The 27,892-nt window shown below is 45.8% G+C and overlaps 1 protein-coding gene across 3 annotated transcripts in view; it reads left to right on the top strand.

Moving 5' to 3' along the window:
- LOC142590718 (beta-hexosaminidase subunit alpha-like) overlaps positions 1-27,892 on the top strand; it is a 190,130-nt gene that overhangs the window by 93,984 nt on the left and 68,254 nt on the right. For all 3 annotated transcript variants that reach the window (XM_075703143.1, XM_075703144.1, XM_075703146.1), the window contains 4 exons: positions 17,763-17,873; positions 18,513-18,614; positions 24,189-24,297; positions 27,375-27,579. In XM_075703143.1, coding sequence (XP_075559258.1) covers positions 17,763-17,873; positions 18,513-18,614; positions 24,189-24,297; positions 27,375-27,579 — 527 coding nt within the window. The remainder of the gene's footprint in view (positions 1-17,762; positions 17,874-18,512; positions 18,615-24,188; positions 24,298-27,374; positions 27,580-27,892) is intronic.

The raw sequence follows: 27,892 nt of genomic DNA, 5'->3' as shown, positions 1-27,892 counted from the left end.
TCTTGTTTTTGTGGGCACAGGTTCGTCCCATAAAAAGTTAAGTTTTTCGCAGTCTTCCGAGTGTGTTCATCCTCGTCTCTACTTCGGGACATCTGGTGGAGGTGCTAGTGCGTTAATGTACCGAACGCACCTGAACAGCCTCGGTGCAAACATAACACTTGATGAGAGCACCAACTTCGCCAAGGACCAGTGAGCTAGCCGTAGGCTGCAAGGACTGCTACAGGACTACAGGCCCGTTCCTGAGTAGACCCCAGAAATCAAGGCGAAGTCAACAGCATCAATGGCTGGCCCAGCGTCCCTATCCTACTGCAACCAGCTCGGGAGCCACCAACCTTCCATCGATCATCTTGCTGAAGAAACTTCGCTGAAGACTTATGGAAGAATGTTGATTTTCAACAACTGGAACTCTCACAAGCTACGGCATGTATATTTCGCCTTAGAAGATGTTGCCAGGACGTAGTTTGAGAGAAAAGGGACAACCCTGACAGCATGGGACCAGTTCTGCAATGACTTCCTGCAGGCTTTTACGGGCGTCTTGTGCAAGCGAAGGGCCGAAGCTCTGCTAGAAGCGCAAGTAGAACTACTCAGCGAGAATGTCGTGATTTTCATGCAAATGACTTGCCTGTTCAGACACGCCGACCTCGACATGCCAGAACAGAAAAAAGTTTGCTTCTTGAAGAGGGGTGTCGAGCAAGAGCTCTTAGCTATATTGATATGCAACCCGCCCAAATCCGTTGTTGAATTTTTTTTTCGAGGCCACAACCATTAAGAAGACGCTCGCTCTCCGGAAAAGGCAATATACAAACCCAAAACCCTAGTCTATACAATATACAATACACAAGCATATACAATATACAAAAGCCTAGTCAGACCGACAATCGAATATGCTAAAGCAATACGGGATCCTCGCACAGCAACTAACTTACAAGCTTGATAGGATTCAGCGACTAGCTGTAAGGTTTATCTTGAATAAATTCCGCCGAAACCACTCTTCAACAGATCTCTGCCAACAAGCCCAACTACCTATGCTAGAAACCAGAACCAGATATAAAAGACTAAAAACTCTTTACCTGATTATCAATAATGATGTCAAAATAAATAACTCAGATTACTTTGAAATGAACACGAATGAAACAGCAAGGCAATGTCTTAGTAAGTTTATCCGATTGCCGACTATCAAAAATAATTGGTAAAAGTTTAGTTATTTTCCACAAACTTGTAGAGACTGCTGTAGAATTCTGCTGTTTGGTCGACATAATTAGCTGAATTTCTACGCCACTTAGAAAATTTCATCTATGGCACTAGCACAGGGCAATGAGGTCAGATTGCGGCTGCATAACATGGCTGTTCGGATTTCGGAGTGACGCATTTTTGTTTTGTTTGTGTGAGTATTTCACGAAATGATTTTTTTATTGACTAATGTATAATTATGGGTTTCAATTTGTTTTGTACTACTTATTTTGCTGTGGAGTTTCGTTTTGTTTTTTCCCCTCCTGTTGCAGCCCCTGAAAGAGGCTGACAGTATGAATAAATAAAATGAAATGACTGCAAAACGCTGACCACTAACTACATCGACGTTCAAGCACTCGGCAGCGACGACCTGCGAGGAACTGCAGACGCTCTTTCTAAGAGAGTTCCATCAAGTGGCGTCAATCACAGATATCATGAAAGAAGAGGTTAGCGATCACTCGCAGTTCTTGAGGTGCAACCACAATCACGACAGCCCCAGCCAGAAGCGATGACGTACGCCGCCGTCGCACGCCGCCGGGATCCCCCTCCGTGCCCGAACCACGGTCACACAGCGCTGCAAGTCCTTCGTCAGCCACCACCACCAGCATGCCAGACAGTTGTCCATCAAAGCTTCACCAGGAAGAGAGATGTCTGGCGTGCTCCAACCACACCCCGTGCCCATACCACGAAATGGGACAAGGAGGGTTTGCCATGAACGCTTCGCGCCCCCAGCAACGCGAATGCCCTCTTGATGTTGCCGACTCACTCGCCGCCACTGAATGCAGCCCGTTGGCCTTCACCAAGCCACTACCTTTCACCGCAGCGAGGACCATAAACTAGTCTAGCCCAGGGATTTTTTGCAAGGCCGTATCCGGAAAACTAAAAGCAGTAACCGATGGAGGTGTGATTGCTACGTTGAAATGCCCAAGTTCCTCCGCCGTCGACAACACTTCAAAATCTAGCTAGATGATGCTGCAACGACACGCAGCCATCGCGACGAAGACTAAAAGCACAGAATACGCCGGCTAAAGAAAACCTCATGACGCACCACACCAGCCACAGGTCGACGCGACGCATCCGTGATCCGGCGCCAAGACCAATGTGCAGCGCAAAACAAAGAACCCCCGACCTCGACGCTCTCCTCGAGTGTCACGCAACCTCCGCTTTAGTGGGCACAGGAGCCGACTACGCTATCATGAGTGGACCCATTCACGCCCAGTGGAAGAAAGTTAAGACTGCATGGTAAGGCCCTCAAATTCGGACCGCTGCAGGACACCTATTAACGCCGACAAGAATCTGCATGGCAAGAATTACCGTTAATGATCGAACCTTCCCTTTCGCCTTAGTTATCTTCCAACAGTGTCCATGAGACGTCGTTCTCGGCGTGGCCTTTTGAATCAACACGGCACAGTCGTGCACCTGAAGTCTATATCAATAACGCTGCTGAAGATCAACCAATACTGCCGGAGAGCACTCGTAGTCACCATGACTTTCGTGTGCTCGAAGATGAAATGAGGATGTTGCCTCGCTCCAGCATTGTTATTTCCGTCATCGCCGAAACAACCGCAGACGTACAAAGCCTCATCGACGGTGATCACCGTCTACTGCTCGGTCATGAAATTTGCGTCGCAAGAAGAGTCGCTCGACTCCACGGAGGGAAAGCGAAAATGATGCCGACAAACTTCAGCGAGGAGTTCAAGCTCATCAGTGAGGGCACGACGATCGCATACATCGAGGAAATTGCGGATACCTGCAATGCGTTGGTGCTGTCGGACTGTTCCCATCAACCTCGACGACATAGTTTCCGAACAAGTTTTAGACAAAACGTCCAGCCTCCCCATGAGTAAGCAGACACAGCTCATGGGTGTTCTCTGACTATACGAAGACTGTTTTTCGAAGTCATCGAGAATTTCGTTAAGCCCAGTTGCAGAGCATCGCATAATAACAGAAGAATCGTCTCGGCCACCCGGCTGTAGCCCTTCCCGAGTTTCGATGCGACAACATGAAGCTATAAGGCAACAAGTCGACGAAATCCTAAGCGATGACATCGTCCAGCCGTCCAGAAACCCATTGAAATCTTCTGTAGTCTTGGTGACGAAAAAGGAATTAGCCATACGTTTCTGTGTCGACTACTGGAGACTCAAGAAAATCACAAAAGAGGTCGTATACCCCCTCCCACAGATAGACGTCGCATTAGGCCAGCTCTCGAACAATAAGCAGTCGTTGTCCATGGATCTCAATACTGGCGACAAGCAAACAGAAATCGACGAGAGGGATTGCGAGAAGACCGCATTCATCACGCCGGATGGCCTCTATGAGTTCAAGTTCGTGCCATTCGGCTCGGCGCCTCCAGCGCTCCAGCGTGTGATAGACACGGTGTTAGCAGGGTTCAAGTGGGAGGCCTGTCTTGCCTGTGTGGATGACGTCGTTGTCCTCGCCGTGAATTTCGACGATAGCTACGGCGGTTTGAGAGCGTATGGCGACAATCAAGTCATCCGGACTAGCCCTGAAGACGGAAAGTGCCGTTACGCTTACGAACAACTTCTGTTTCTAAGGCACGTCACCAGCAAGTCTTGAATCCTTCTCGACCCAGAGAAGACAGATACCACCGCTACGTTGTCTCGGCCTGTGTTCCTTGGCCTGTGCTCGTATTACAGGCACTTTGTGAGATACTTTTGAAGAATTCCGTCGCCGTTCACCCATCTCAAGAATTCTGGCGTAGACATTAAATGGGACACACGGAAGGAAGACGCATTTCATGAGCTGAAAGGATGGCTGCAGTCATCACCGGTGTTTTAATATGTCGGCGAAGACGCCGAGACGGAAATCCACACCGACGCGAATAGCGCAGGCCTTGCTTCCCTGCTTGTTCAAAGGAACGGTGGAGTTGAAAGCGTAATAGCTTATCCTAACTGGTGACTGTTGATAGCGAAAGCCAATTATTCTACGACGGAGAGAGTACGTCACGTGATCGTTTGGGCTACAGATAAATTTTGGCCTTATATTTATGCCAGGAACTTCAAAGTGTTCACTTATGAGCTTTGGTTTGATGTCCGAGTCGTTTTACTCCGCTCAAGTGACTTATGAAGGCCCGCCGCATGTGCACCATGTTGCCTTGGCTTTTTAAATCAGTTTCCAAGATTTTCGGGAAAGTTTTTCTCGTAAAACACCGGCAGTGGGCGCTGCCAGTGTCACTGCGCAGTTTTCTAAAGTCGTTCCCATGGCGTGGTCCCGCGCGGCTGCATCGCGAGAAAATCGTCGTGCTCGAAACCATGCTGCACCCGCACTTCAATTTCTTAATGAGGACAAGAGTTATGACACCTAAGATGACAGCAAAACATATTCAAGCTTTGACGGCGACAATATTTTGACTCAACATGTGACAACCGCAGCTGTTCACGGGCGAGTTTCCTTTACGGATTTAAGTGGTCTCTTTCAATGTGCGCGCTTATCTGCCTATCTTTTTGCATGTCCTGAGAGCTCTACTGATTATCATTAGGGTGCATACTTCGCTTGGTAAAGATGTGCTGCCATGGGAAGCAAGCAAATTTCCGTTCACGTCAAGAAGGCCACCCGTAGCACATCTCGGCCATGCACTACGGATCATCACGGGACTGTTCTACTTTCTTTCTTTCTTTCTTTATTCTTCTTTCTTTATTTCTTTCTACTCCTCTTCACTACAAAGGGGATAAGGACAATCTGGAAAAATGTAAACAGATATGCTTAGATGCATAATCTTGTAGTTACCCAGCTACGCTGAGAGCGATCGGTCTTAGAAAAAGTGCATGAATACACGAACTGGTGAAGTACGCTCCTAGGATTTCTCATCAGAGCATCATCAGAAGATTCGAAAAAGGTGGAACAGCAAAGTGTGTAACGAGGAAGGCAAAGCCGGACAAAAACCAGACGTTTTTTTGGGAAAAGGGCGGAGTGCACCTATGCTTCACAATATCCATGAATTGCTTCATCGCATCGCATAAGTGATGAACTGGTCCCAATTTCTTTTTCGTATTCGAGGAACAGCGGTGTACTAAGCATTTATTTTTTTTCAGACACTATTTCTGGGTTATTTATCTTTCAAATGTATATTCTTAATTTCTTTTGATATTAATGTTCTTGTGGATATGTTTTTTTGTTGTTATTTTTATCACATGGCAGCAATAATGGCGTTTTCTAGAATTTTTATGTTTTACCTAATAATCTTTTTGCTTGGAAATGTATGTTTTTGGAGAGCGCATATCAATATGCACAATACCCTATGCTGCAATGTGTGCTGGAATATTATTTGCAGTGGTAAATATTATTTTCCCGAGACCCATAAAAACGACCCTTTTCTCGCGGGAACGAGAGTTAAGTCGCCTATTACGATTCGAGTGTCAGATATCATGAATTCGACATCACGATGGTCTAAAAGTTCAGGAGGAAGCATTTTGATGCCGACTGCCTGTCGTGCGCCCTTGAAGACCTGCCACCGAAAGAGTAACTGAAGGACCACGCCATCCTAGGAACAATAAACACCGAAGAATTTTCCGAGCAGCCGCGAGCTGACCCAGAGCTAAGTCCTGCTGAGTACTTGAAAGGCAACACTGACGTGGTCTCGAGGGTGTTTAGGTGGACGGTTGTGCCGGCAGCGTCCGGTCATAAGTCCTGCACGACTTACGTGAGGATTAGGCCGCCGTGCATGCAGGGTTTGCCGTGCACTCGCAAGAATACAAGTGTTATTGGCTGCGCCTGTCCGCCGACGTCGCCCGTTGCTTCAAGATATGGCGTGACCGGCAACGGCGCGAGACACAGCCGAAAAGGCCGGTGGGATTACAGCAGCAGATCGGGATTTATTTGTTGAGAACTTTCCGGCGTTAACATCGGGGAATAAGTGCACCGTCGTGGCGACGGACCACCTTATATTCGTCGCAGCAACGAAAACTCTGCCGAAAGGTGGTGCAACCGAAGCTGCGAAATTCTTCGTCGAGAACAGCCTGCTGGGACGTGGTGCCTCAGAAGTTCTCATTACCGACAGAGGAACGGCTTTACAGCTGAGCTCACCCACGTCATTCAGGAATACCGCCAGATAAGCCAGAGGAGGACAACTGCCCAGCACCAGTAGACGAATGGTCTCACGGAACGGAAGAACAAGACCCTCGCGGACAAGCTAGCAACGTGCGTCGACGGCGAGCACAAGACGTGGGATGCTGTACTGTACTGCTGTACCTTCGCTTATAACATGGCCGTAGATGAAACAACGCTGAGCACGCCAGTCAAGCTGTTTTACCGAAGGAGCCCGACGACGACTCTCGACGCCATGCTGACGCACGTCACTGACGAAGAAAATCTCGACGTTGCCGCCTGTCTCCAGCTCGTCGAAGAAGCCTGACTGCTCGCCAGCCTGCGCTTGAAGAACAACTGGAGGACCGACAGCCGACGCTACAATCTTCGACGTCGCTACGCGGAATACCAAACCGGCGACCGTGTTTGGTTCTGTATTCCTATATGTCGACGAGTACTTGGCGAGAAACTGTTACGACGCTATTTGGGACTCTACACGATCATCCAACATCGTGGCGGACTTGACTATGAGGCCATGCCAGACAACATTGTGCATTCACAGCGACGCTTCGCAGACCTGAAGTCGTCCACCTGGTGCGTCTTAAGGCTTTCTGCGCTCGTTGACGAACTTCTTGCTGATTCTTCTTTATTATTCGCAGTTTGCTTTCCACTTTCATGTTTGTTTGCAGCATTGGGACGATGCTCTTTAAGAAGGGGAAATTCGCGCGTGTGGTTGTTTATCTTTCTTCGGTAACCGCTGTTCACCGGCTAACAAACATTAAACATGAGAGCAAAGACACGCCTGCAAATTTTGCAACTTGCGCGAATGTTACTGTTTATTCTACCTGTTGTGTTTCTCCTCGCCAAAGCTTGTATTATGAGATTGCATGGACGACACGAATTGTGTAGTAGTTTCTGGAACCCACGTGGGCACCATTATTAACACTAAAATCATAGAGAAAAAAATTCAACAAGAGTGAGTGAATGAGTGAGTGAGTGAGTGAGTGAGTGAGTGAGTGAGTGAGTGAGTGAGTGAGTGAGTGAGTGAGTGAGTGAGTGAGTGAGTGAGTGAATGAGTGAGTGAGTGAGTGAGTGAGTGAGTGAGTGAGTGAGTGAGTGAGTGAGTGAGTGAGTGAGTGAGTGAGTGAGTGAAAACTCAGGCAACAGGAAGTGTTTCAGGCTAGTATTAGTGCCGTCCGTTAGCTGCTGCGAGCATCGAATAAGAAGAATATGAAATGCAGTTAACAGACATTGTTTTTACTGCGAAGCTGTCGACAGCTAGGATATGAGAAAAAAAATGTGCCTGAGATGTTGCCAAAAGAAATCATCCAGTGTGCCGTTCCTGGTGGTAGTGCAGAAAGGGTCGAAGCTCCATGGCACATGCCCCTATGGGCTCGGAGACCTGTAACGCGTCATTGAACTACCCCTATCATACGTGGGACCCCAAGAAGTCCCAGGCAAAAAGGTACAAAGAGATGTTCTTGAAAAAACAATTTTTGTACACCTTTTTCAATAACGACTGTTAAAAATTTCTTGGCGCCAATCGCGCAAAGGCGCTAGTACGACTGGTCGCGCGTTCGTCGTTGCCGTCTTCATGCGCAGCTGGCTCCGATGTGCTAAAAACTATCATCACCAGCAATGGCTCGAGCGTCGTCGTCTTTTACAGCTGATTCCGTTGCCGCTCATCATTGCAGCGTACAATTTCTCTTCTGTCGTCGTAAGGGGGAGGAAGCGTTTACGGGGGTATGAGCCACTGCTTAAAGGAACACTAAAGGCAAATACTAAGCCGACGTGGACTATTTAAATACCATTCCAGAAACCTCGCAGCGCTTCTATCATGCCATGAGAAGACTTAGTTTACGAGAAAAGTGTATATGAAGGGTCCGAATACTTTATTCGAAATTCAAATCTTGCGCCACGCAACTGGGGGAGTAGTGACGTTGCATACGCCATCACCGCCTTTTGCGGCCGTCGGTGAGTAATGTAATGTAATGTAATGTAATGTCATGTAATGTCTCAACAGAGACCTTTGAGGAAATGAATAAATAAATACATAAATAAATAAATAAATAAATAAATAAATAAATAAATAAATAAATAAAACGGTGCCTGACAGACGGCGGCACCGAGCCTAGACAGAGCGGCGTATTCCCCGCTGCAGCTGCTTTTTGGTCAAGTGGCGCAGACCATTCGGGTATCTCGCGACATCACATGGAAATTGAATTCTCTGCTATTTACAGTTTGTACGAGTTTCGCAAGCCAGCAAAACCAGCGAAGCACTACGCGATCAGAAAAGTATTTAAACGCGAACGCGTGGGCGGCGCAGAATCGGGAGAAAACAAAACCGCGTCGTTGTCAAGGAAAATTTCAATTAGTTCTTTTTTATAAACATGAAATGGAACTGGACAAGTAGCATTTTATTTCATCTTATAATAAAATATGAGCATGTTTTTTGCAACGTGTAGTTGAGTACTAGTGACAAAATTTAACTCAGGAGGGCTTTCGTCCTCGGGCATGTGCTTGAATGTTCCGAGGGTGTCTCTAGTCATGTACTGCATTTACCTCGACTTCTCGATTATTAAGGCTCTGTTCGCGATAATGCTGACGCTCTACAGATTCCCGAGCACTAATCTATGACTTTAGATTGACAGTGTTTGTCTTTCATCATCATCATCATCATCATCAGCCTGGTTACGCCCACTGCAGGGCAAAGGCCTCTCCCATACTTCTCCAACAACCCCGGTCATGTACTAATTGTGGCCATGCCGTGCCTGCAAACTTCTTAATCTCATCCGCCCACATAACTTTCTGCCGCCCCCTGCTACGCTTCCCTTCCCTTGGGATCCAGTCCGTAACCCTTAATGACCATCGGTTATCTTCCCTCCTCATTACATGTCCTGCCCATGCCCATTTCTTTTTCTTGATTTCAACTAAGATGTCATTAACTCGCGTTTGTTCCCTCACCCAATCTACTCTTTTCTTATCCCTTAACGTTTCACCAATCATTCTTGTTTCCATAGCTCGTTGCGTCGTCCACAATTTGAGTAGAACCCTTTTCGTAAGCCTCCAGGTTTCTGCCCCGTAGGTGAGTGCTGGTAAGACACAGCTATTATATACTTTTCTCTTGAGGGATAATGGCAACCTGCTGTTCATGATCTGAGAATGCCTGCCAAACGCACCCCAGCCCATTCTTATTCTTCTGATTATTTCCGTCTCATGATCCGAATCCGCCGTCACTACCTGCCCTAAGTAGATGTATTCCCTTACGACTTCCAGTGCCTCGCTGGCTATTGTAAATTGCTGATCTCTTCCGTGACTGTTAAGCATTACTTTAGTTTTCTACAGATAAATTTTTAGACCCACTCTAATGCTTTGCCTCTCCAGGTCAGTGAGCATGCATTGCAATTGGTCCCCTGAGTTACTAAGCAAGGCAATATCATCAGCGAATCGCAAGTTACTAAGGTATTCGCCATTAACTTTTATCCCCAATTCTTCCCAATCCAGGTCTATGAATACCTCCTGTAAACACGCTTTGAATAGCATAGGAGATATCCTATCTCCCTGCCTGATGCCTTTCTTTATTGGGATTTTGTTGCTTGCCTTATGGAGGACCACGGTGGCTGTGGAGCCGCTATAGATATCTTTCAGTATTTTTACATACGGCTCGTCTACACCCTGATTCCGTAATGCCTCCATGACTGCTGAGGTTTCGACAGAATCAAACGCTTTCTCGTAATCAATGAAAGCTATATATAAGGGTTGGTTATATTCCGTACATTTCTCTATCACCTGATTGATAGTATGAATATGATCTATTGTTGAATAGCCTTTACGGAATCCTGCCTGGTCCTTTACTTGACAGAAGTCTAAGGTGTTCCTGATTCTACTTGCGATTACCTTAGTAAATAGTTTGTAGGCAACGGACAGTAAGCTGATCGGTCTATAATTTTTCAAGTCTTTGGCGTCCCCTTTCTTATGGATTAGGATTATGTTAGCGTTCTTCCAAGATTCCGGTACGCTCGAGGTCATGAGGCATTGCGTATACAGCGTGGCCAGTTTCTCTAGAACAATCTGCCCACCATCCTTCAAAAAATCTGTTGTTACCTCATCCTCCCCAGCCGCCTTCTCCCTTTGCATATCTCCGAGGGCTTTCTTTACTTCTTCCGGCGTTACCTTCGAGATTTCAAATTCCTCTAGACTATTTTCTCTTACATTATCATCGTGGGTGCCACTGGTACTGTATAAATCTCTATAGAACTCCTCAGCCACTTGAACAATCTCATCCATATTAGTAATGATATTGCCGGCTTTGTCTCTTAACGCATACATCTGATTCTTGCCAATTCCTAGTTTCTTCTTCACTGTTTTTAGGCTTCCTCCGTTCCTAAGAGCATGTTCAATTATATCCATATTATACTTCCTTATGTCAGCTGTCTTACGCTTATTGATTAACTTCGAAAGTTCTGCCAGTTCTGCCAGGGTTAGATGCATTCATACATTGGCGTTTCTTGATCACATCTTTCGTCTCCTGCGATAGTTTGCTGGTATCCTGCCTAACGGAGTTACCACCGACTTCCATTGCACACTCCTTAATGATACCCACAAGACTGCGTTTCATTGCTTCAACACTAAGGTCGTCCGAATACCTGTTCTGTAGCTTGATCTGGAATTCCTCTATTTTCCCTCTTACCGCTAACTCATTAATCGGCTTCTTATGTGCCAGTTTCTTCCGTTCCCTCCTCAAGCCTCGGCTAATTCGAGTTCTTACCATGCTATGGTCACTGCAGCGCATCTTGCCGAGCACGTCCACATCTTGTATGATGCCAGGGATAGCGTAGAGTATGAAGTCTATTTCATTGCTAGTCTCGCCGTTCGGGCTCCTCCACGTCCACTTTCGGCTATCCCGCTTGCGGAAGAAGGTATTCATTATCCTCATATTATTCTGTTCCGCAAATTCTACTAATAACTCTCCCCTGCTATTCCTAGTGCCTATGCCATATTCCCCCACTGCCTTGTATCCAGCCTGCTTCTTGCCTACCTTGGCATTAAAGTCACCCATTAGTATAGTGTATGTAGTTTTCACTCTATCCATCGCCGATTCCACATAGAAGCTTTCGATTTCCTTGTCATCATGACTGGATGTAGGGGCGTAGACCTGTACAATCTTCATTTTGTACCTCTTGTTAAGTTTCACAAGACCTGCCACCCTCTCGTTAATGCTATAGAATTCCTGTATGTTACCAGCTATATTCTTATTAATCAGGAATCCGACTCCTAGTTCTCTTCTCTCCGATAAGCCCCGGTAGCACAGGACGTGCCCACTATTTAGCATTGTATGCGCTTCTTTTGGCCTCCTAACTTCACTGAGCCCTATTATATCCCATTTGCTGTCCTCTAATTCCTCCAATAGCACTGCTAGACTCGCCTCACTGGATAACGTTCTAGCGTTAAACGTTGCCAGGTTCATATTCCAATGGCAGCCTGTCCGGATCCAGGGATTCTTAGCAACCTCTGCTGCGTCGCAGGTCTGACCGCCGCCGTGGTCAGTTGCTTCGCAGCTGCTGGGGACTGGGGGCCGGGGTTTGATTGTTGTGTTCATATAGGAGGTTGTGGCCAAGTACTGCACCAGGGTGGCCAATCCTGCTCTGGTAAGGGAGTGCGTCTCCGGTTCTGGTCACCGGGATCAGGCCACACTCCAGGCCTGTTTGTGCAATTTTATGAACACGCGGACTTTTTTTTTAATCCGGTGGAAAATTGCCGGCACCGGGATTCGAACCACGGACCTCTTGCACGCGAGGCGGGTGTTCTACCTCTACGCCACCGATGCTTTTTTGTCTTTAGTGTTCCTTTAAGGGGGCATGAGCCATTCATTGTCTTACGAGAAGGACAAATTCAATAACAGAGGTGATAAGCCAACGTGTATACGTACCTATATCGCCATGATGACCACATATTAGGACAATAAATTTGTTCCTGCCTTTGTGCAGTATTCTGCGTCCCCTCTTTGTCGGGTGCTAAGCAGCTTCGCTTGCCACCCACCTTCACAGAATGAAACGAGTCACGAAGGAGACGAAGAAGAAGAAACTTTATTAAAAAGAATGGTCCGGAAGTTTCTGTTCTGGTAGCCTCAGGTGGCTGCTAGAAGTCATAGGACTCGCGCGCCATCTTCGGCTTGCCGGACGGACCAGCGCTGGTCTTACAACTCCAAACTTTCGAGGCCCGCCTCCCAGCGGCGGTGAAGACGATGGAGAAGGTCCCCGGCTACCCCCGCAGCTGAGGCGGCGTCAGGAAGATGTGAGCGCGAGGCTTCCTGTACTCTGGCAACGGCCGCGGTTATGAACGGGCCGCGAACGGAGTTGGTTTCAGTACCGTTGTTGCCGGCACATTCCCAGACCATGTGTCGCACCGTTGCCCTCTGTCGGCAAGCTTTACAAGCTTCAATTGGGTGTTAACAAGGGCAGGAGGGATTTAAGACGGCGGGGCTAAGGTAGGTGTTTGTTGGGAGCAAGCGTAAGGTTACCACCTCGTTCCTGTTTAATATATCGTGCAGTGACGGAAATGTGGGTCTTTTGAGTCTGTAGTGTTGGGTGAGGTTTCTCAACGTGGTCAGGGGATCGCCCCACGCCCTTTGTGATTTTTTTGGTGCATTTCTGCCGTAATGTTCAGACCCGGCCGATCCGATGCCACGCTCTCGGGGCAGGAGACGACGGCCACATAATCTACGATGGCTCGGTGTGTGAGACCTCGAGCCGTGGCGTGGACCGCCTCGTTGCCCGGTACGTCGGAGTGTGCTGGGTTCCAGAGGAATAAGACCGTACGATTTTGGGTTTCCAAGGGCAATGTCTAGTCGCCGTCGTCACACATGGCTGATAAATTTTTTTTACTCTAAAACTAAACAGTTTTGCATATTAATGGCTCCCCCACTGCCAAAGAACATGCATCCCACACTACATGAAGGAAGACAAAGCAGAGCCAAGGAGATACAGAAAAGATTTGGAGGAGATAAAGCAGCAGTTTTTGTCGAGGCAGCTAGACTGAAGTGCAGGAAAGGATTCACAGCAGTCGTAGTAGATCGTAAAAAACAATGCGCAACGAGCGTCACAACGGCGACAGCATTGGCTAAAATACAAACTGAACCATACATAATAATCAGTGACTCACAGGCAGCTATTCGCATCTATGCAAATGGCCGAATCTCTGCGAAGGCAATACTCACCATTATTGAAAGGAGCCAAAAAAGAAGCACAAGAACGTTCAATTACTATGGACACCTGCCCATACTCTAACCTCGCCAGGTGACGGCGGAAACAACGAAGCGGAATGCAACGCAGCTCGAGGGCTAACCGACCGATTTGCGACAAACATTGGTGCCGTCAACTCGGGGGCCGCTGTAGAAGGTGAGGATAGAGATTTGGAGTAGGGAGGCAGATTAACCAAATACAATTTTATAACAATATAAAATTCAGAGGTGCAATTATCCGCCCCCGAAAAAAAACTTAATAAATCACAGTCCGCCCAGTGGCGGCAGTTACAGACGAGGACCTAGTGTAATCCAGTAATGTGGAATATAATTTATCCAGATATAGATAAGACAAACGAGTGTAAGTTAAGCGGCTTAAAAGCAACTCTTGAGCGCATGCTCTGGGAATGCAATTGGCTGACGAGTAGCAATTGGGAGACCGCCTCTAGCGAAAGCCTCCGCGCGCTGGTGTGATGTGGGGCTCTGCTCAGCCCCGGAAGATCAGCTGTGGGCAGTCCAGCGTGTCGACGGCGCCGCCAGAGCCCAAGGCCTCGTGGCAGACGCCCACCCTACTAACTTGCCGGACAAAATTAAGTTTCTACCACCACCACCGAAATGAACTTATACTTTGTGAGTTATTCTTCTTGCATTGCGTGGCAACAAGCATAACAGCACGCCAGACGCGCCAGATCATCCGTCATGCGTCAGAGACGGCACAGAAGCGAGCGAGGCCGGATGCAAGTGGGAAGTTCGCCTGTTCGGCGACCCTTCTGTATGTCTTGTTTATTTCTTCTTTGTTATGTAACTTGGTTTGTTGGGCTCCCGGCATATTCTTGTGTTCCTTCTGCGCTTCTAAACTCACCTCTGCACTAGTGGACTACCGTAAGGTGAGGAAGTTTGTTTGACAATCTGCAACTAATTTCAAGCGATTAGGCTTACTGCCCGGAACCGATACTTGTGACCAGTCAGCGAATAACAGCTCGTACCTTCTGGCGCAGGTAACTGGAGTTAAGGGAGATGTTTGTGACGCTTTCTATAGGTAATAACATTATTGTAACTTATTTCGGTAGTTTATGGGCGCGCTCACTGCACCTGACTTTGTGACGCAATTTGCGAAAAGCAGCGCGGCCGTGTGACGCAGTTAGTTTCCCTTGTACTGAATCTTGATAAGACAAGTTCGTGACGCTTTCTCTGACCCCAACATTATTACAGCGAAGCTCTCTATGGCTAGGATCTGGCGAATCGTCTCCACGCGTAGACCAAAAATTTTTCATGCGTGGACCGATCCCGAAGACAGTGCAGGCGCCTGCTTCACCTCGTCCCGCGGAGGAGGTGAAGCAGGCGTCAAGCCAAGCCATATGGGGCCCGATCTCGAAGATAATGCAATGCTTGGCCGAGCCGCGGCGGAGCTGAAGCAGTTATTAGGGGGCCCACATACAAAGCTTCGCTGGTCATCCTTCCTCACAGAGTAGAAGAGCACTGAGTTCTTTAAGATTAATTTCATTACGTTTTCGGACCCTTCTGATGCACACTCGCCACGCCTGGCGTTGTGGCGAAGTTAGCGAAAAGCACCTCGGCCATGGGACGCAGTTATTTTCGCGTGTACTGAATTTTACTGGAACAAGTTCGTGACGCTTCTTGTGGCCCCGCAACAACATATGCCTTATTTCAGTACTCGCGCTTCTGGAAAACGAAACTAGCGATTGGCAGGAGTGATAACGCAAGAGTGTATTGCTTGCGCTGGTAGAACACGCAAAAAATTAACCGGAGGAGCTCAAGAACTAGGTACTTGTAAATCGAAGATTGTCTTCTGAATGACTGAAAACAACCTTTGCACCCACGCATTTGTCTTGAGGGCGAACAGAAGACCTTCGGAAAGCGTCTAGCGCAATATAGCTGAGAGCCTGTGCTGTGGCTGCCTACTGTACTTTGCATACTATCGCGTCAGCTGAGGCCAAGTTGTTTTCAAGACACGTAGTCGCCCGTGTATTCGGGCTCCTAAAGTGCAGGAAATAATGGCCGGGATTGGGCTAGTGCTTGGCAATGAGATGCTTTCTTCATATTTTATGGTACCCTTTGAGATCAATCCGGTTTTTCTACGTCATGTGTTTAAAAGTTAATTTCTCTTGTTTGCTATGCCACCCACTCACAACTTATGCACATTTCTGTAATCCTATATTCCTATATGCCAATAGGGAAGTATTCCTATAAGGTCTAAACACCAATATGCACATGCTTGTAATTTACTTCTTTTTCATGTGTTGTCGTGCGGTCGAGCTTCGCACGGGAACCACTGCTGCTTACCTGGTGCCACAACGTTGAATGAATGCACAAAAACCCGAAACGAGCATATCTATATAGAAAGAGAGAGCAAAATAAACATTTCATAGTTTCAGAAGTTGTTTTGCGTCTACTTTATGAACTTTCACGAGCCACAGATTCGATGGAGACTTGTAAAGATCGTTGGCAATACTTTTCACTATATAATAAAACGATTCCGCACCAAAACCGCGCACTGTTCAGCAGTAGAATGGGAAAAAAAAAACATGCCACGCCGATCAGCGCAGCCGGCCTCACGTTCAAAACGTGGGCGGCCAGAATCAAAACCGGAAGTCTGGTTCAGGTATTGATGCGGGCGGCTTGGTGCGCTACGGTCAATTTGGCCGCCAGGCTCTATGGGAATGCGCGCTCTTGTTGAACGTCTTTCTCTATGTTAGAACCTCCAACGAGTGATGTGTAAAAGCGGACGCGCTTGGGCCGCTGATCAGATCTTCGGCGGTCGCCGACTGTGCTTGACGCTATCGTTGTGCTTTTATTGTAGCTTCCTTTGGTGGGCACAGGTTCGTCTAATGAAAAGTTCAGTTATTAGCAGTTTGTGTTCTTCTCCGTCGCCACTAAATGACAATATGAACTGTATCTTACTGCGCATATTTCCGTTAGACAGTTACCGCTGTTACCAATATTGGCTGCCGCTGATTCCTTCTAACTACTTTAGTTAACATGAAGGCATAATTGTGACGCGACATATGCTCAAGAACGCAACACAATCTTCCTTTATTTCGTTTCGACATGGGGCCCTATAACGTAAAGCTATTCCAATATGTTTTATCCCAATCTCCTGACGTGAAATTTGCGTAACCGCCGACGTAAGGATCGGGCGGTCACACGCAGGATTGTCTGAATAGACCAATCAAACGCTCTCCTCGTTGAAAAACCTTGAAAAACGAATAACATTGCCTACACTGAGCGGCTTGTCTTATCTAATTGGCTGACAAGAGGCGAGGTGCACGCTCAAGTGGAGAGGGACTTGATGGGGCCGGGCCACTGCACTGAATATCGATAACCGGATCAAAAGGGTGGTGCCGGCGTCTGCGGTTGGTCCGCTTTTTCTTACTATCTTGCGGTGGCTCGTCGAAAATTGAGGCGGCACGCAACGGAAGCTTAAGAATGACGCTGAAACGGATCCTCGGCAACGAAGTGTTGGCAGAACGAGGTCGTAAACGTGCCGAAAGTGCTAAAAAACGTTACACGGCCACGCAAAAAGTTTTATTAGACGCACATAAACCCATGCTCTCCGGCAGGGGCGAGTAGCCAGTGCCGGAGCGATGGGTGGCAGCCATCTTTTATTCCCTTCGGAACGGGCAGCCTGCGGCTATTCAGAAGAAAATTCACTTTCGTTCGGCATATTAATGTATCTTTAACGCGTACACGTCACTTCGACGCGGTAAGTTCTTGCGGTTTTGTGACGTCACGTGAGAGGCAGGTGAAGTGGGTGCAGCCCGAAAACTTTGGACCAATAGCCGAGGGCTATGGCGAAAAGGCGTCGAATCAGAAATAAGTATTTTTGTTTTGTTCGGTAAACTTCTACATAATCAGTGTGTACACGTCATATCAGATGGGGAGCTATCACGGTTTTCATGACGTCGCGTGAGAGACAGGTTAAGTGGGGGTGGTCCAAAAAAGTTTTTTACCAATCGTCGAGGGCTGATTGCAGAATTGGAATAGAAAAGGTTGAAATGGTTTTACGTTATAGCGCCCATGTAATTCTATTTAACGCATTAGCAGCGCAACTAACAGCATACGCACTAAATCAACCTCTTTCCTGTAATAACGAATAACTGTTTTCTATTAGCGAATGACTGCTTCATGAACAGAACACCCATTTTGCGTAAGTGCTCCGGGCTGTATGATGTGAAGTGGAGATAACTTCGCTTCAACCATAACTTTCTGCTCGTTTCTCTCTGTTCAGTTCGCTGTCAACGAGACTGTCATCCACGACGCCCCAAGGTTCAAGCACCGTGGCCTCCTCGTCGACACTTCCAGGCACTTCCTCCCACTCAAGTCAATCGTTGAGACATTGGTGAGTCTTGTCGTGGTGAATAATGAAACGTAGGACATCTGAGACGGACCGAGAAATGGCTCTGTACCGTAAATATTGTGAGTGTGTGTTAGAAAAGAGTGCTAAAATGGTATTGGAGCCTAATTGTAAATTGGGAGAGGAAAGATCACGGTTCACATCGAAATGTTCTCTGCGTTTGGTAATGGAGACGCTACAGCTTGTTGTTCCTTTCACCACTTTGCCAAGCATTTTCCCCAGACCCTCGCTTCATATTGCGGGCAGTTAGCCCACCTCTAGTCGCGTTCGAGGAATTCATTTGGTCTCCATGCTTGTGGAGCAGTCTCTGCTGGAATGTTTTTCTATCTTGTGTTTTAATTGTTTCTGCTTTCTCATTATTTTGCACATATTTGTACGTGTGTATATACTTTTTATTTTCTAGCGTAATTTCTTAACACTGAAATTTGAAGTTTTCTTAGTGATTTGGTAACCTAGCTCGATGACGTGTGCGTGACGCAAAAAGTTGACGAATCGTCATCAATGTCTGGGTCTGCATTAGTCACTGATTCACAATTGGCACGAAACTGCGATCTTAAGTAATTACTCCCCCAACTTAGCGGCTGCCTAGTTCGTCTGCCATGCAAGTGACGATTCTGATTTCAGGACGCCATGGCCTACAACAAGATGAATGTCTTGCACTGGCACGTTACAGACGACCAGTCTTTTCCCTTCGTCAGCAGAACGTTCCCTTCCTTGAGTGAAAAGGTAAGGCAGACCCCACCATTGTCTTGTCAGCGCCTTTATTTTTCAGCTCTTGAAGGGAGTTGTAACTGCCGTATCAATTTGTTCACGATCCACCACTCTATCCTTGCTTGGCGAAACAATTGGTGAGCATTATTGCTCTACGTGAAGCATTTTGTGCTTTCTTTGCTAATTATGATGTGCGCGGACGTGGAACCTAATCCAGACGCAATCTCTCCGATGCTATTCACTGCGTGCTTCGCTATTAAACTGGGAAGCATCAACGGTGAATATCTCAGCGACCATCGGTTCGCAGATGACATTGTCATGTTCAGCAACACTGGGGACGAATTACAAAAAAATGACTGAGGACCTTAACAAAGAAAGTGTAAGAGTGGGGTTGAAGATTATCATGCAGAAGACAAAGATATTGATCAAAAGCCTAGCAAGGGAACAAGAGTTGAGGATCGCCAGCGGGCCTCTATAGTTTGTGAAGGAGTATGTTTACCTAGATCAATTACTCTCAGGTGACCCTGATCATGAGAAGGAAATTTACAGAATAATAAAAATGGCTTGGAGCGCATACAGACATTGGAGCAGACGTTGTCAGATCCTGACTAGAAGCTTACCATTACCATTGAAAAGAATGGTGCATAACCAGAGCATTCTACTGGTGCTAACATATGGGGCGGAAACATGGAGCCTCTTGAGCAAATTAAGGTCCGCGCAAACACTAATGGAACCAAGAAAGCAGGGCGTAATGTTAAGACACAGGAAGAGAGCGCTGTGGATCAGAGAGCAAACAGGGATAGCCGATATTATGATTGAGATTAGGAGAAAAAGATGGAGCTGAGCAGGTCATCTAATGCGTAGATTAGATAACCGGTGGGCGTGTCTCATAATCGGTTCGTTATTTTAGCACGTGAAACCCCGTAGTTTAATTTACATGGAACGGGTGATGTTTTAACCGAAGAGTTATTATGGAAATTATGCGGAATTTACTAGAATTTTATATAGATTTCTAATAAATTATATAGAGAACATATGAAATTATTGTAATGCATACAGAACGTTTCAGCAGCATTGGCCAGAATATTTTCTTGTGGATGTCACGTCACCCATGAACGTGTCATTACCGTGGCAAATGAGTTCTGCGGAAGTCCGCAAGGTGGAGCGAGGTTCATGACAGCGAAAATTTTCATGCACCCGAGGGTAGCTGGAATCTACAAAGGAAATCCTTTTGCATAGGTGGGCAGGTTTGTAATGCGTGGGGCACAAAGCGGATGGTCTATGAGACTTATGAGTCTAAGAGCTTCAACACTAGGAAGACGCAGTGGAAGGCGGCAGACGAGTAGGTGCTTCGAGGACATTAGGAAACTCACACTCAGTGAATGGGGTCAATTAGTGCGACACACGGTCAATGAAACATTATATATGGGGAGGAAAAGCTGATGAAAATGATAAATATTGCGATTAAGGTTGCGTCGAATGTAATGTTCAATGCGCGCTGTAAACTAAGCGGTTTTTTTATGAGCCCCAAGTTCGTTTGTTTTGTGTCTCCTGTGGATGCTTTCTAAGAACAGTTCCAAAGTTGAGGCAGAAACAAATGAACAGTAAGGTAAAGTAGATGGCAAATTTAATTTAGCTTTTAGAGTGATAGGACTGTATTTGAAAAGAATGACTTTATAGAGGGCGACTTCGTCAGATGTTTTTTCACTGTCAACTACGTGGAGTTTTCTTAACTTCGCCTATGCCAACTAATCCTGCTTTAACACAATCTTACTCTTGCATAGAGCAGTTTACTAAATATTCACTTTATTTCTTTTCTTTGTAGACTACCCTACTTTCGGCATCTGCCCATAGTTATTGCTGAGTAAATGTACAATTCGGCTTCCAATTTTAAGCTCGCCTAATTTGAACGAGTGTATCCGGGATTTACTCCGCGTTTTTCTTTCTCTTATCACGCAATACTACTGCTTTGTACATAGCTACACGTTAGGTTGATGCTTTCTTTTTTATCCCGAGCGTCATTTCGACACCTGTTGTGTGTTCAGCGTGACATAATGCGTCAAGTTGTCTAATTTATTACGAGACAAAAATAATTCGATACCAAAAAACCACGACTGGTCGCTACAAAGATCTATTCAAGGAACAATTCTCATAAACTAAGTCACGTCGTGTTCCATCATGTAGCGGTCGTCTTGGAGTAATCAAGTAAACGATCACGCCAATTCCATTTTATTAACATTTGGATTTTCCGAATTAGTGCAAATTACAAAGAGATCGTACAAAGAGATCTGTGAAGACTGCTTCAAGGTTAATAATCGCGATTAATCTTTAAAGCATCTCACATTAATTCCTCGAATGTGAGTTACAGTGAACAAGACAAGTCGAGTAATAAGTGTTACAAGTGTTACGTTGAATTGTCGTTGGTTATAGGCTATACGCTCTTGATGGAATAGCGGAAAGCAATGGGAACGACACCAATGCATGTCAGCGTGTGGATGGATGGCGAGCTCTTGTTTTCGCCCTCGTATTAGATGACATGCATGGATCTCATATGTGTGTTGATGCGGTTCTACTTTGTTTAAGCTATCGGGCCTTCTTGCTGAAAGAACGAAACTAAAATACAATCGCTACAAACTTGTAGACTGGCAAAGAAGCTTCAGAACAAAATAAAGAACCCGCAAAGAGCGATGGAACGAAGAATGCGTGGCATAACGTTGACAGACAGAAATATAGCGGTTTGGATCACAGAGAAAACGGATATAGCCGATATTCTAATTGACACGAAGAGAAAAAAAGATGGAGCTGCGCAGGTCATGTAATGTGCGGGTATATAACCGGTGTACCATTGGGGTGACGGAGTAGGTCCCAATAGAAGGGAAGCGCAGTGGAGAATGGCTGATGACTAGCTGGGGCTATGAAATTGGGAAATTCGCGGGTTCTAGTTGGACTCGGCTGGCTCAGGACAGGGGTAACTGGAGATCGCAGCGAGAGGCCTTCGCCCTGCAATGGATATAAAATAGGCTTATTATGATTATGGTGATGATGAAGATGAGGATGATGACAGCTGCAATAACTTATTAACAACCAAATTTCTCTGTCGCACAATGCGTAATAAAGAACAATTTCTGTAAACAAATTAAAAATACAAATGAAGCACCGCTATTGTGGGGCAGAATTGTCGGGAGTTTCAGTAAAACTTCATTTAGGCCTACTTGGTACATAATTCTTAACTTAAACTTACAGCGCAAGCACCTAAGACGGACCACAAAAGGAAGATAGGACACACACTGGTGCTGACTAAAAACTTCTTTATTTCTTTGTCGTCGATGCATACATAAAGCCTAGGCCACACAACCGCGCAGGTCCGGTAGCATAGCTTTGAAAGCTTGCTAGGCGCAGGAAAAGCTAAAGGAACGCCATGCCTGCAAGCTACTTTCTTGAGTTGATGGGTGACCTCATGTATATAAGAGACCACCGCAGACCTTCGCGTTTCACGTTTGACGGCGGGCCTGTTTGGGGTTTTTCTACACTGAATCACAGCTTCAACCACGGCAGTCAAAAGCGACATAGGGAACCCAGCTGCCAGAAGTCGGCTGATCTGATTATCAAAACTTTCTTGCATCTTCTACACACACTAACTCTTAAGAGCCAATTCCATACATGAGGACGCAATGCCTCTTTTCACAATCTTCGAGTGCGCAGACTTAAAGGACAAAAGTTCCTTTTTCGCACGGGGTTGATACTCCGAACACACATGACGTTCACACGTAAGTGAAACATGACATGACGTACGTGAAACGGGAAGGCCTGCAGTGGTCCCTTATCCACATAAGGTCATTCATCAACTCAAGAAAGTTGCTTGCAGGCATGGCGTTCCTTTAGCTTTTTCGGCGGCTAATAAGTTTCAAAGCTACGCTCCCTCACCTGCGGAGAGACCAGAGGAGGATGCCAAATTCGGCATGGTGCCTCATACGTGTCGTGTGCTGTCGGCGTTGTTTATGCCATTCCACTGTCATGTGGTAAGACGTGCGTTCGCCAGACAGGGCATGCGTCAATGAGCGACCCAGGGAACATGCGCAAAATGTAAACAAAAATGTAGATAGAGGAGCTCACCTTTTTACGCATATAAACTCTTGCAGCAATTGTGAGGCGCGACTTGATCGGACGGTGATACTTGGCAAAAGCAAGGACGAGCATGCGCGGCTTGCATTAAAGGCCTACCACATAAAAAGACAAGGCGATAATTGCATCAATGATATATCTTTTTCCCTGCACCAACATGAATTTGAATTCCTACGTTCGCGTTTGTAATAATTTGGCAGATCTCAGTAATGTAACCTGTGCGCCTGCGCGTTTGTGTGGACTAGGGTTTATATATGCACAGACGACGCAGAAATAAATTTATTAGTGAGCGCCAGTGTGCGTCGTATCTCCCTTTTGTGGTCCGTCTTAGGTGTTTGCTCTGTAAGTTTAAGTTCAGAATTGTTGGGAGCTTGGATGAGTGCCTTAATTTGAGCGGATAGAAGCAAGAAATATATTTCGAGCATTTTTTACGTTCGAGATAAATTATTTATTTAATATTTTATTTGAAAAATACTGTCAACCTTATACAGGCCCTTACAGGGAGCGGACGGGCCGGTACACGTAGGAGTACAGTTTATCGACCATACCTCAGTAATCATAACCGATACAACCGCAATCGATACAAAATCCTGTACAACCGATAATAAACAAATCGTAAGCCTCATAAGTAAGCAAAAAACATAAGTAGACATAATATAACCAAGTATAGCATGGTGCATGTTGCATAGTGCGTATTGCATATGGGTTCGATTAGAGAAACAGCAACCTTAATTTGATAGCGCCAATATGCAGCATGCCAGTTAGGGGGAGCAATACAATGTTTAGTGTTCTGTGATGTATTGTTAGGTACGTAAAACACAACGTGACGTACTTCACAGCCGATAAACTACTTAGATGCAAGACCAACAAAATATCGACAACTCGCATACGGAACGATACCTTTTTCTTCGTTCTTTTCTACAGCGTTTGCACTTTGGCGTTTACGTCAGTAGTGCTGTATCAATATTTATATAAAATTAAAATGACGATTTTACGTAAGGCTAAAAAATTCATGAATTATGATGTGTAACAGGCAATGAATTTATCAGACTTCATCAGCTACACCAACATCCACTAATGCGGAATAGGCAGTGGCAGGCATGGCTAGCGGATGAGGGTCGGGAGAGCCAATTGGCCCTTCTGGACCAAGCTGAGCGAGTCGCTCGTGCCAGTGAGGCCCTGTAATAGGGGCCCCAACCATCATGCATTATTTTCGTGATTGTTAATAAAGCCTTTACTCACTCACTCATCAGCTTTTGTCACACTGATGATGTGAACTGCTAAAATGAAGTAGAGTATGCGTCTCAAAGCCTGACCCGATACACTTCGGCTTTGACTGGGGTGGGAAGCTGGAGCTCACGTAAAGGCAAGTGCGTAAACGCGAACCTTTTTCTGCAGGTGGTTCAATGACAATGCAGCTCTAGCTTATTCACAGCGCAATAACAGTGCTTTTAACCGATGTTTCAGGGGGCCTTTGACCCCGAGACTCACGTGTACAAGCCCACTGAAGTGCAGTACGTTATTGACGAAGCCGCTGCCAGAGGCATTCGAGTTATGGCCGAATTCGACACGCCTGGTGAGAGAGGGCTGTCTTGATATTTTCTTTTGATTTAGCTGTGGCTCGTCCCTAAAGATTCAGCGATGCTCAGTCAGAACGGCACATATCTTTCGCGTGGAGTAATCAGACATAGATACTTTAGCTTTAGCCGGTAAGACTTATTTTGTTTTTGTAGTAGTTTATACAGACGAATAACCATGAATAACGCTACGAATTTTCTTTAAATAATTATTTGTCTCTTCTACCAAAAGAACACATTGGAGCGGCGTTAAAATAACTTGTTAAAGTTATATTTCGCTAAACAGCATAAAGAACGGGACAAGTCTGGATTCCTTCATGGTTAAAGCATAGTGAAACCGCGGCTAAGATGAGTACTAGCGACCCCAGACAAGTGGCTCGTCTATTTCCATTGTGGGCGGTAGCTTGTCATCGATCCAACACCATTACATCGTCTATTCCTTTTTTTCATTTCACATACCCACTGCAGTAGTTAAATTGGCACTTGACAATTGGCAATTGGTAATTGAAATGAAAGGTTCAGTGAACGGCCATGATGGAAAAATTCTCGCAGAGTACAAAGAACAACGAAAATACTAATAGCCAACATACTTTGGCATATCTTAAAGATGTCCGGGAGTTCGTATTCAGTGACAAGCAATTAATTTCACACTATGTCACATCTCATGAGCAATATCATGAGAAGCCAACAAACACTGACACCAAGGACAAAATGGGGGAATTACTTGTGCTTGATAAATGAAATAAAGAAACGATAAATTAACGGAAATTAAAGTGGATGAAAAAACAACTTGGATGAAATGCAAGTGGATGAAATGCGAAGGTTGTGGGTTCGGCTCCCACCTGCGGCAAGTTGTTTCTTCATTCAATTTAATTTCCGTTAATTTATCGTTTCTTTATTTCGTTTATTAAGCACAAGTAATTTCCCCTATGTTGTCCTTGGTGTCAGTGTTTGTTGGCTTCTCATGATATGACTAATAAAAATCGGGCCCCTCGGTTAACCCCCTTTCATCTCGTTTATCTCATGAGCGAGTTATAGTTGGGCCGGCTGAAAGGCGACTGCTTGTGAATGAGCTTTGCAGGTGCTGGATTTGTGCATTGTTTGTACTTTTTTTTCCAGTATTTAGCGCAGAAACTTATAAAAACGCGAATCACGGCTTTTTATTCCCAAGAGAACATCAAGCACGTGAATTCTATGAACCAGGGAAGAATAATGTTTCTTTCCACGATAAGGATATCGAAAGAATACTAACACACTCTTTGTCAGATTATCTATTGTTCCGACTCAATTAATAATCTTGTAATTTCGTCCTTCTGCCTGCGCGCTACAACGCATTCATGAAAAAGAAGCAAGCGTGCTGCAGCTGAAGTGCCGCAGTACGCGGCCAACCAGCCGTCGCGTTATTTTTTGACAATAATGTCAGAGTGATCTCGAAGGCTGTTCTTTCCTGACGCGATTTGATAAATGATTTGTTGTGCAGAGGCAGAATGTCGAAATGACGCTAGTGATAATTGGATCGAGAGCAATAGAAAAGTTTGGCGAAGTGTGCGTTAGTGCTCCGCTGATGTGCGAAAAAGGTGGGAACGGCCGTTCGTTATCCGTCTTCCCGTAAGCCGTTGGAGTGTGTATGTGGAATTTTTCCCGTTCTTCAAGTTTCTGCGCTGAAAACTTCAAAGGTTATGCATGCAGACCTGAATTCGTGCCTGACGCTTTTGATAACGTGAAAATCATGCAGTTCATCACTTTTTGGTGCGGTGCGCTAACAAATTGTACAAATTGTAAGAGTGGTTTTGGTATGAAATCAGCATTGTAAATGGGGGGGGGGGGCGGCGGGAGAGAGAGAGGCTTTTACGGTGTTGCGTGATTGTGAGAAAATGGCTTGCCTTTTGCGTCGAGCTGGCATGACACCGAGATTTATTTCAGTAATGTACATCAGTATGAAAGGTGGCACTACTTTCGAAGCTGCGGATGCTCCCATGCTGGGCGTTGTTTATGGATTTGGTACGATAGAAATGAGATAACGTGAAATACCGAATATGCATGCTTTAAAGCGTTCGCCCGAATTTACGTTGCGATCGAGTGGTCAAGCGCGATGGTGACTATAGTGGCTATAGATGCGGACTAAGATTCGCTGAGACTCCTTAGCAGAACATGGAGTAGTGACCATAGAGCGTGCACTGATTGGTTGGAATGGCTTTAGTCAGCACGGACAGCCTATTCCTGTGGAACCATTGGACATTGATTTCTATAGCAGTCGAAGCAGTGGCAAGGATTTGTGCAACAAATCTGGACATGAAATGTGAAGGCATTGTGTCGTCCTAGGCTCGCCTGTCATGCGAGCGCACGCGCCAGCTCTTCAGTAGAGTGTGACACTTATAAGGACCACACGTGGTTATCACGCAGTGTGCTATACATACCCATTCCATGTTGTTCATGACCGTCTTTTCTTGTTGGATTCCACTCGTGGAATCCCTGATACATCCATGTCTCAGGGGTGAACATTTTCTGTATGCAAGACGTTCAGGCACAAAATAGACTACGCTTAAGAATGACTTCATGAATACTTCATTCACTTCAGATGTACTGTCGTGCCGAGTGTTGCGTGGAACATGCGCCTTCATTTCGTACCGCCTACATGGAGTCTTGTACTAACGTATTTTAATAATTTGTTCTCCAGAGAGAGTCATTCACATCCTAATACATAACAGCATATGTACTTTTTTGCTTTGCGCAGCCGTTCTTACTAATGCAGGATGTAAAAGAAGTTTTGTTTTTGAGTATGCTCCTTAAAACGCAATTCAATATTTCTGGTAACGTGAATTAGTGTTTTTTACAGGGAGCTGCTTTTGCAATCGAGCCTTAGTAGCACTGCCAGTTTTTCACTTCTACGCAGCATTTTCTACCAGTAAGCTGTTGCATGAAAGAAAATTTAATTATTTTATCTTGTCACCCTCTATCTTCTATATTGTTTGCATGTTTGTTTTCGTTTGTGATCTTGACATGTGCAAATAAAGTATGCAAAAATTGTAATCATTATAAACCACTGTCTGCCTCGTCTTCCCTGCCGTTCCCTCAGGCCACACGCTTTCCTGGGGCGAGGCATATCCCGAGCTGCTGACCACGTGCTATGATGGCCACGTGCCGAATGGCCGGCTTGGGCCGGTTGACCCGACGCGCAACGAGACATACGCTTTTCTTGGCCATTTCTTCGCCGAGGTTGCGCGCGTGTTTCCGGACCAGTACTTGCACCTAGGAGGGGACGAAGTCAGCTTCCTATGCTGGTAAGTGTTAGTGGTACACGCGGCCGCAGCTCCGCTACTAGCTGTTCATATAACCTAATTTTCCTAAGGGGATCGTAGCCCTGAGTGACGTAATCTACCGTGCCATGGGAATACAATAAGGTCATTACTTTTTAGCTTATATATTTATAGTATAATACAGAGACTTCGAACCGAAGGCCACGGAATATAGGAACGAAGGGTTAAGATAATGAGAAATAGTAGTCGAAAGTAAGCGAAATCGCCGAACTCAAAAAGGAATGACAGACGGTCGATCCAGCAAGGAAAAGAGAGCCGTAGCTTGGCCCGAAAGGCG

Source organism: Dermacentor variabilis, chromosome 8 (assembly GCF_050947875.1).
Source record: "Dermacentor variabilis isolate Ectoservices chromosome 8, ASM5094787v1, whole genome shotgun sequence".
In the NCBI taxonomy this organism is placed as follows: domain Eukaryota; kingdom Metazoa; phylum Arthropoda; class Arachnida; order Ixodida; family Ixodidae; genus Dermacentor; species Dermacentor variabilis.
This window is presented reverse-complemented; position numbering and strand designations above follow the sequence as displayed.